The following is an 11,081-nucleotide window of genomic DNA, read 5'->3' on the forward strand; positions in this document are numbered from 1 at the left end:
TATATACACACATAAATATGAACCTCATTAGGGAATCACATTTTTTTTTTTTAAGTATATTAAATAATATTTGGCAAGGAGTTAAAAATACCATTATAAATCATTGGTACAAAGCCAAAGTAACATTTCTGAAACTTTCTGAGAAAATTGTGTTTGAATTATGATTACAGTTGCAAGGGGCTGTTTACAGCAGAGGGAGTAAGAGGTGTCGCTCTTAGCAATCTCAGAACTGCAGTAGCACCGGTTTGGATCTGGCCTGAGAGAGTTGACTTTTATTTCGTGGAGGTCCCTCCTGCCCGCCTCTTGGAAGATGGCATTTAGGTATAATTTCATTTCATTTCACTTTCCAAAAGGATTTTCCTAAAATATAACAAGTGTTTAAGGCAACAAAAGTAATGAAATATTTTTTAAAATATCTACAAAAAAATTTCACAATAACTGTTACTGAATAATTTTTATTTTAAAAATTAAGGCATAATTATAATGAAAGAATTTTTTACTACTGTTTATTAATACAATATTAATATGGTATTAATAAACGCTCACGACTTAATATGTCCGAAGTATATAAAGTTGGGCTTCTAAATTTATTTTTTTAAAGTCAATCTCAAGATGTAGGCTTTTGATTAGTGGTAAAATTTATGACTAATTATATAAATTATTGATTCATAATTATGAGAGATAGTTGACTGTGGATGACTATACGAGGAGAAGATGGTTGGGGGTGCGGTCAAAATGAAACACAAATAAGTTGATGTAACTTATTTAATTGTGCCAACGTTTCAGCCTTCATCAGGGCTGTTAGCTTGAAATCTAACCGCCATGGTACATCATATACATGCATACACTTAAATATGCATCATATTTGTATGTATCATATCCTCATCTATATCGATCTCTAGTTTTTGTTCATTATGACACTAAATATCATTAACAAGAATAATTTTGACTGTTTATTTCTATTTTATAGCAACAAATATTTTAATAAGTTTAATTTTTTTTTCTAATGGTGGGATAAATACAATAAATGTTTACTCGACAATTTATTTTTAAAATAATTTAATGTATCTTATTACACATTAGTGATCATGTAACCCATAGCATCAGTTGAGAACACACAATCATTAAGGACACATTATTGTCAAGCCGGGATGGCTTGGAGCACATATGACTATAAGCTATCGTCAAGGGGGGTCACTTTTCTAGCTCGCGTTTGGGGTGGTGGGGAGTGCTAAAGCTTTCACCTTAGATTATTTCAAACCCTGTTTAGTACTGTCCTAGCTTCCAACAGCTCCGATCGTTCTGGGTTTGGCCGCCTATGATGATTTTTACACTCCCCCAAATTATTTTTATTATCATATTTATTCAAATGTATTTTTTGAAGTATATAAATTTATTTACTTATGTATTGTTTTTTATTTTACACACTTCCAACATTTTTTAAATGTTCAAAAGGTTTTTTTTTATTTAAAAAAATATTTTATTTGACGTCTCTTTGGATTATTTCACATTATCTAAATGTTTTACAGAAAATGTAATGATATATAATAACTTACTAGAACCCTTATTCAGTAAATAGTTAAAAAAACCCACTAAACACTCATATATCAGCTGATTGCATACATAGAATCAGTGGCAAAAGCGGGAAACGACAATAGTCATCATATTTCAAAAAAAGGTATTTAAACTTTATTTGGCTGAATATTACATTTTACACATTATATAATGCTTATTAAAATTAAAACAAAAGAAAATATTTTTTAAAAAATGATGCTTTTAAGTGTTTTTCTTTTGCGCCCGTTGTCAAACAGTTAAATTAAATTCAAAATATTTTGGAAAACCAATTTAACCCCAATCCATCCTTAACAACGTCTTCTATCTCCCCCACTCCTTTCTATCCACTCTACTTATCATCTTACCACCCTATCCAACAGTAACCTTCCAAAATCTAAGCATAGATGAAATAGCATAGATGAGGCTACATCCCATCACTGTGACTGGGCCTCCTCCAAAAGCTTTTGCCAGTCTATATGATCAGCTCCAGCAGCTCTCCAGTTTCAGACTCCCAGTAAAGCCTGTACATCTGAAGTCATCGAGTCCTCCCATCTTACATTTGGCCTGCCAAACTTTCTTTGTCTATACATCTTTCTGGACAGCATCTTCCTGGGTATTGCCGAATCATCCATTTGTGCGAGGTGCCCCGCTCATCGAAGTCGTCCTATCTTGATTAACTTGACCGAGTCTGTATCCTTTTAAAGGCCATTTTTTTGAAAATGATTCTCAGGTTAAAATGACATTTTCTGACTTAATTTCTTCATAAAACCCTAAATGTTTCAGTTCTGGGATTGAAAAGTAGGGTAACATGTGGGGGGGGGGGGGAGAGGGGAAGAATGCATAGAAAATGAGGGTAAATATTTTAAATAAAAATTTTTAGACCTTATAAATAGTGAAAACTGACATTTCATATAAAAAGACCCAATATATACGTATCCAACAAAATTATGATTGAAACAAGAAGCCTCTATAATAATGTTATGATATTTTTTCAAACAGCAAAAATAAGCATAATAGTGATTTTATCAAATTTATAAAGTATCACAGCATCAATAACAACATGTAATTAATTTTACTAAATCATTTTCATTTTGATTGTCTTATTTTTATAATAAACTTTTCTAAACGGGAACCTCCATATAAAGGACAAAATCATCTTTCCTGTTGATGTTTTTAAAAATTTACTTACATGATTCAAAGGCACGGGAATCCTTGCCATAGGGTGATGGGAGTGCATATTTCCTGACGTTTCACAATTGATACATAAATCATAATCAGGGCACACCAAGCACTTGTACCTGAAGCCCCGTAAGGGATTTTGTTGGCATCCGTCGCAATGCACTCCAGTATGTATTGGTCTAGTATCTTTTAGGATATTCATGACATGATCTATTGTTCTACTATTGTTTAGGTTGTTTGTAAAATTACCTACAACAGAAAATATACATTAATATCTGTAAAAAGAACATCCATGTAATATTTTCATTAAAACATAAACAACAGATTGTTTAAAACTTTTGTTAACAAACAATTTATATTTCTTTATATGTCCGACATTTCGGCCAACCTCAAGGACAATCTTAGAACAATTTTAGAACCACATCAGTTTAAAAAACTTCATGCAGGCTATTCTGCCAAGGTCATTAATTTCAGTCCACAGTTATCCTATCTTATCCATTCTTCACATTAAATTAAAACTTTTAATCACAATCAAATTGTTTTAATAAATTATAATAGTGAAAATTAACTGTGATTAAAAGTTTTAATGTGAAGAATTGACAAAATTAGGGTAATTGAGGACTGACCTGAGCAGAATAGCCTCCATAAAGTTTTTTAAATTGAGGTTGGCCAAATTGTAGGACTTATAAAGAAACATAAATTGTTTTGAGACTAAAATTGGATAAAATTTAGTTATTTAAACAATAACAACCAGTTTCAAGAAAGCGTAAAGATTATAAATAAAATAAATAACAGAGTTTATAATACTAATAAATTTGGGTTCAGAAGGTTATCAAATAAAAATAAAACAAAAAAAATGATAAAACTCTTCTAATAAAACAGCTTTTTCTCAACTTATTGAATGAGTAAATTATCTTAATTTAGTAGCCACATACACATACAAAATACTATTATAAACTATTTACTACCCCTTTCAATTCAGCAAAAAAAGTGTATGTAAAATGTAATTTTATATAATAAAAAGGTATTTTGAAATTTTGCCCCACTTAGCAGGGCTGTCAGATTGAAACAGAAATTTAACATTGCGAAAAGTTAGTTAACAATAAATAATGTTCTTTTACTATTTTGATACCTTTATTGTCCGCCACATAGACTATCTTCCTACAACCTACTTCATATGGTCAACTATCTTCTTCCAATATTAATGTATTATATTTCTATAACTTTTTTATTGTAAAAATATTACTTATGTGTAATTTAATTTCTTGTTTGAAACTGTTTTTTTATTAACTACAATAAAAAAATATCCATATAGTCCATTCAGTGTTCTTGACAGAGAAGAAGGCTCTGTTCATGCTTATTATTTATACCATATATAAAACTTAATACAGAACTTCAAGATAAAATTTTAAAAAATAAACTTTTCATTCCAACCAATGAACAAAAAACACATATTACAGAATCATGATTGAAAGGATAAAAAAGATATATTACCTCATTGATGCTAGAGAAGTAGTAAAAATAGATGCCAGCTGAAGATGAAAAGTCATAAATTCTCTTTATAAATCAATTACTAACGTTTTTGTTATTAAATATAGTCTTTGTATTTTCAATTTTCATTCTATTACAATTTATGGATCTGGGATAGTTCGAGGTCAGATAAGACCATATATCAATCTTGAAAAAGGGGTCGATAGGTGAGCTCTCAGGATAAGACAGTTATGGTTTTCTACAAAAACTTATTGGACAGTCTTTATGACCTATCCTTCTTGGGTGGAGCCACAAAAGCCTATGAGAATGAAGGAAGAAGAAAAAAGGAGAACAACTAGGCCCATTATAAAAAGGGGAGAATAGACTGATAGATTACGGACTACGGAGGTAGGAAAGTGATAGATTGAGGACACTTCTAGTAGAACATTGGGAAAGAAGGGAAACATAATTATTTTCTTAGAAATCCTATATTTCAGCCATTCCATTCTCAAGGATATCTTATTTATATTATCACAGTTAATGATGTCATTAAAAAGTTGCAGGCTGTTCTGCCTTTGTCAAAATATATCTTAGTCCATCAACCTATTTTTATCCACTATTTTACTTATTCTGATTTTATTCAATTTATACTATTTAAATCAACCTTGTTGATAAAGTGATTGATAGTGCTGTAGTAGACGGTATAAATTGAATAAAATTAGAATAATTAAAATAATGGATAAAAATAGGTTGATAGACGAAGGTATATTTTGACAAAGGCAAAATAGAATGCAACTTTTTAATGACATCATTAACTGAGATATTATAAATAAGATATTCTTGAGAATAGAATGGCTGAAGCATAGGATTTCTAAGAAAATTATTATGTTAAGACTATATGGATATTTTTTATTGTAGTTGATAAAAATAGTACATTAATTCATGTGTAATTGTTAAATAAAATTAAACACATTTTACTTCCGATTCTCACTTACCTTGTGGTCCTTTAAGAGTAACATACAATTTCTTCATAGGATTGAAGACATTTCTATTCACAACAACTCTAAGATCATCATCTGAATCTAATTTGATTTTATCGCCTTCTTCATCTGATATAAAGAAAACAAAATACTGTAATTAATTGATCATAAATATTTTATTATTATATTATTTGGTCCAAGACAGAAAATAGCACTGTGAAATGAAAGGCTCAACTGCAAAAAAATAGTGTTAAATGATTACAGGCAGGAAGTTGTACTTAGCCTGACTCCACTGCACTTGGAATTTCAAAATACTAATAATAAATAATAATAACCTTAATACTACCTTCAGTAACTATCCAAAATTATTTCTATTACTTAACTAACATTATTCGACTCCTATAAAATATTACCATTGTATTACTTATCCAAAAGCGTTTTGCATGTTTACCACTTACCAATTAGATACCTTCATAAAATGTAATCATTGATTATATAATATATTAGAAAGAAATATTGGGTTATACAAACAACAACACTGTAGAAACAAAGTAATTATTTATTAAACAACAAAAAGATAGGAATAATACAAGTACAATGGTATTAAAAATATCAATAATTCAAACTATGATCATGATTAAGTTAAAATGAGACTCGCCATAAAATATTTTACATAGTACATATACAGAAGATACAGGTAGTGGCAAAGGTGCAGGTGTCAAGTACAGTGACTTTAATAGTAAGTTCAAGATCTAGTTAAAGGTCCCTCCTTTTCCAATTTTCTGCTAGAAGTATCCTCAATCTGTCCCTCTCATACCTCTATCAGACTATTCCCCCCTTTTTATAATGGGCCTATTTAGGCGGATCATTTAATTATTCATGTATATTAACGCTTTCATTTCCAGTGGACGTTTCGAGTAGTCTGTAGTAAAGTAAAGTCAATGTGGAAAATGGTACTGCTTCCTCATACCAGTGGGACACCTTGCCCATATCGTGCAGACACAAAGGCCCACTTGTCCCCTACCAGTTCGACAAAAACCCATTTTCCGCCCTATATAGAATGCAAAAACTCATATCTTCCATCCTTATTTTTTTTCTTTTCTCAATTTTTTTCATAATTGATAGTAAAAAGTTTAAAATATCAAATCAAAATTTATGATCGGTATAAAATTATCTCTAATAGCTCTCTGGCAGATAAAACAACTAAAAAAAAAATTGTTCAAAACAACCATTTTTATTATTTGTTGACCTCTTAAAACCTATATACATCTGTTTGCAACAAAATCCAAATAAAAAATTAATGTGGACGTAAAGGCTGTCATACATCCAAGGTGTTTATCACTTAAGCAAGCGAAATCAGACATGAACTATGACAGGAACACTGAGTCATAAGCACATGAACATCCACTTGCTACAGGAATATTATCAAAGGGATTTGAACTTTTCTACTTGACAGCCCGTACTTGTCAATGTAACACTTCTTTAATTGAAAAAGATTATCCAAACAATGTAACAGAAATAAACGATTTGAATCAAATATAGGTAAGTAGAGAAGTACAGGTTTACCTATCCAGTACAAGCTGAAATCGTGGTGATTCAGAATTGGAAAACTACTGGCGATTTTGTGTTTGAGATAATCATAATGGTACTGGTACAAACTGATTATTTCAATACAACGAGTTTCTTCAGCACCTGGTATTGCTAAGTGAATCTTGTACTGCATGGACATGGACATAGCACTAAGTTGACAGTTGGGATGGGTAGTTCATGAACGAAGTCGTTCAAAGGAGCTAGTTCTGACAAGCAACCAGGGAGTATATAATATTCTGATAACCAAATACATCAGACCTTGGGTCAAATTCGGTAGTTCTAATATTTTTTTGTTGTTGTTTGTTGCCTAATAAATAATCCAAGTTTTCTACCTCAAACACCGACTCGAAGACTGCAAAAAAAATACACCAAATTAAATAACTTTCTAAACTTTTCCTAAAGGACCAATTTTACGATAATAATGACTTTGTACGTCTTAAAAATAGAAGATATTTGTTAAAATTAGAGCAAAAAAAAAGTCTTTGTATAGTAAATAGTTTCTGAGATAAAGCCGTTCAAAATTTATCATTTTTTTCGAACTCAAAAATTTTGAAACTATTTATAAGGCGTGTAGCTTCAAAACCAGCTCCATCCAAATTTAAACAAAATAACATGCGGAAAATATAAAAAAAAATACATTTAGGAAAAATTCTATTTAAAGTCAAGTGGGTTCCCAATGGAACCGGTGCCGCTGTAGTCACGACCCTGTTAAATTTGGCGCTTTAACTCGCTTGGCTACGATCAACCCTTTCTTCTGAACGTTTCATGATCATGAATGCCTTTCCACCCATGCCAACAATTCTGTAAAGAACAATACTAAACAAGAAATATTGATCTACCCCTTATTTAAAGTTTTATTTATTAATTTTATACATCTTTTTCTATTCGTTCTAAGCGAAACATTAGCTATAAAATAAGGATATATATCTACCTTACATTGGTAGTTTCAGTTCCATATGACTTTTCGTTATTGAGATATGTTGTTCGCATGCACGCATCCACACACACACACACACACAGGTTGAGTTAGGACTGTTCAGTATCAAGATTAACCGAAATAAAAATTAATCTTCTCACTCATTTTAGTCACAATTTTACTTATTATCATTAGGTATGCAATTTGTGAAATCAACGAATGTAACCATCGAAAATAATGTTAATTTCAATAGGGAACTGGTGGTTTTTTTTGGGGGATGAAAAATGAAAAAAACTACAAATGTTTTCAACTAATATTTAATTAATGGTGTTTTAATAAAGTGTTTGGCAATTTTTCAATCTTTGTGATTATTCCAATCCTCAAAATTTCTAAAAATTCACACAGCAGTTTACAAGTAAGTTGCAATAGACAAAAGGATTGGAGAGGTGGTGAAGTTAGCTGTCTACTGGAGGAGGCTATCGGGCTATGATCTCAGGCCTACCGAACTGGATCAAGATTACCAAGTATGTTGTTGCAGAGGCAATCATCTGGAAGAAAAATCATTATACCAGAAATTAATTACATGTTCAATAAATGAATAAGTAAAGCACAGTTGTTTTATTACAAATAAGAATAAATGGAAATAAAAAGATGACAATTGGAACAATGAGGAGAAAGAGAGACAAGAGAAGATATCAAGCGTTACATTTTTCTAGGAAGATGAAATATGAAACTTTCCCTTAGAAGGAAAGTCATATATGCTGAGCATTAAGAAGAAGGTAATTTAGTCATAAACTGTGTTGAAAATAGTTGTTTAAATGTATTTGAAAAGAGTATTTAATTATAAAATGTATCAAAATGCAAATTAAGATATAAAACAGTTTGTTTTAAAAATAAATTGCCAAGAAATTGTAAATAATTATTAACTTAAGATTATAATACATATATAAATCTTTTCACTTTTGTTCATATAAAAACATTTAATCATGACACAATATAATAATTACACCCTCATATTCATACAAGCTCATAACATCTAATAGAATAATTATCTAATTTTATAAATACATATATATATTATTCTCCTTTACACATAGACAACACCCACCGAATGAACCAAACTGTTATCCAAATTGAAGAAGCCACAAGCATTGAAGACCAGCTCCCTTTTCATCAAAATGTGCATCCTCAGCTTGTCCTGAAAAAATAATTTAACAGCCTCAAAATTAAAATTCAACATTAATATTATAAAACTTTTATTTTTGATGAGTAAAATACAAATGGAAATATAAAGTTTGTTATGCACAATGTCTGTATTGATTTTTCGTACCTCATACAACCTGGGCACTGTTTTTCTGAAGTACGAACTAAGTCAAATAATAACTATAAGTCTTAAAGTTTACATTTGATATAATTTTACCAACTTTTACAATTCGGATTTTGATTTTTGTACTTATAAACTCCTATTTCACTAACAGACGTCCTCGTTATAAAATAAAACGCATTACTGATTACGCCTTATTGTTTGAAGACTTTTATTTATGAAATAATAAGCTTTAGTATGAAACAGCGCGATGTTGGTTTTTTAGTTACTAATGCACTTGATAAATAATATTTCAAGTAATTACATTTACTTGTATAGATAATCTATTTAATATAATGTACTCAAATAACTAATATTTTTAATATTAATTTTCCCATTTTTTTTTTTTATAAAGAGTCAATGAATAAATCTAATGACTAAACAGTTGTTTCTTATTCAAACAGTTAATTGTTACATATTCAATTAAGCAATTTTTTCCAGCGAGTGTGCATCGAGGTCAGTTAAGGCCAATTGTACATTGTACTTTACTCTGTTCAGAACAGGGCAGATGCCTTTGCAAATTTGGATACTGTATAACGACTAACCGTCCCGCAAAGCTTAGGAGCCACGATCTCGTCCAAAAGTGAGGAATCTTGTCCTAGCCAGTGCACCACATTTGTATATGATGTGATAGGCAGTGTCATCTTCCTTGCTGCAGATTGGTGATTCTATAAATCTCAAATTATAAAGATGTTTGTTCAGTTGACAGGGTCTTGTATATAATGCTGTCACCCACTTTGAGGTGAGAGGTTTATAGGTGTATTACTTCTTTTTTGTGCAAAAGCTTTTTTGGAACATCTTTGACTGCACTTTTCTTCTGATGTTCCTCTAAAATAGCCCAGCCTTGCCCTCAGTAACACTGCATATGGGATTTGGTGTAAAAGGTGTAACATTAGAGAAACAAAAGAGTTCAGATTAATCTTATTCTCATCTACCAATTTGGAGCGGGTTATTGAATTTCTCAGCAGACAAATGGCTGCCAGAGTATCGGTAAAAAAGTAGATGAGACTATCCCTTATACCCTCTTTTATACCTACTACCCTTATACCCTCTTTTATACCTACTACCCTTATACCCTCTTTTATACCTACTACCCTTATACCCTCTTTTATTAGGTTCTGGGAACACACATTAATTGCAATCACTTCAGCCGGAAAGACCGTGGTGTGCCTTCCTAACGATATGGAGATATCTTCATTGGGTCTATCTATCCTCCATATTCTCGTTTCGGAGCATCGTTCCATTAGGGATCCGTCCGTATAACAATTTATCCCATTAGGCGATTTGTGAGGGGGTAATCGCATCAATCTTAACACTATAGATGGTGTCCCTATATTTCTTGATCTGAAGATCAGAGTGACCAGCTAGCACCTCATCTTCATCAACTACCACATCCTTCAATAGTTACGAGCCAGTTACTATTAATGTTAATACTCACATTATTAAAGATTTCGTCTGTCTTATCGTCAATCATGAGTTGGTAGAGCACGGTGTTGAATTCCTTCCACTGTAACACATTAAGACATAACATATTAAAAAAATATTAGTTTTTTATTATGTTTTATTAATTCGTTATGAAAATGTTTATCTTAGATAATAATTATGAATTATTCAGCCCATTTAAAGATTTTGGATTTGTTAGAAAAAATTGAATTTTGTTTAAAAAAAAAATTATTTTCTAAATTTGTTATTGCTTTCTCACTACCGAATATGGGAAAGCTGTGAATACATGCAAGACATAAAAAAAAAAAAATGTATGTTTATTTCCTTAGATTCTCAGAATTTTCAATTACGTTTTTAATATCAGATGAATAAATTTGATTTCTTGTCTTTCTATCTACAGTCAAATTTGTGTTCGGGCACAATTGATCATACTTTTAATCCAATTTTAATGATAATTTCGGTTAAGCTAGTATTTTTATTAATAATATTTAGATGAACTTGTTGGCCATTCTCACGCTGAACCATCAATATGTTCTTTGTAAGAATATGGCGGTAGACCCCCTGATCCACTCCAGTCTTTTCCTAC

At 30.9% G+C, this 11,081-nt stretch overlaps 1 protein-coding gene and 1 long non-coding RNA gene across 2 annotated transcripts; both read right to left on the minus strand.

Moving 5' to 3' along the window:
• Window positions 1-15: 15 nt before the first annotated feature.
• On the minus strand, window positions 16-6,938 carry LOC106690214 (sequestosome-1). Its single transcript, XM_014435558.3, has 4 exons — window positions 6,750-6,938; window positions 5,199-5,312; window positions 2,744-2,982; window positions 16-360 (listed from the first exon to the last, which is right to left on the minus strand). The coding sequence occupies exons 1-4, from the start codon at window positions 6,916-6,918 to the stop codon at window positions 340-342; spliced, it is 543 nt and encodes a 180-aa protein (XP_014291044.1). The 5' UTR covers window positions 6,919-6,938; the 3' UTR covers window positions 16-339.
• Window positions 6,939-7,973: 1,035 nt separating this feature from the next.
• On the minus strand, window positions 7,974-10,563 carry LOC106690212 (uncharacterized). Its single transcript, XR_001344559.3, has 3 exons — window positions 10,491-10,563; window positions 8,798-8,887; window positions 7,974-8,237 (listed from the first exon to the last, which is right to left on the minus strand). It is a non-coding gene; the product is annotated as an uncharacterized lncRNA (long non-coding RNA).
• Between the last annotated feature and the right edge of the window lie 518 nt (window positions 10,564-11,081).

This window comes from Halyomorpha halys, unplaced genomic scaffold (genome assembly GCF_000696795.3).
Source record: "Halyomorpha halys isolate HHAL.00 unplaced genomic scaffold, Hhal_1.1 Scaffold1617.1, whole genome shotgun sequence".
Lineage (NCBI taxonomy): Eukaryota > Metazoa > Arthropoda > Insecta > Hemiptera > Pentatomidae > Halyomorpha > Halyomorpha halys.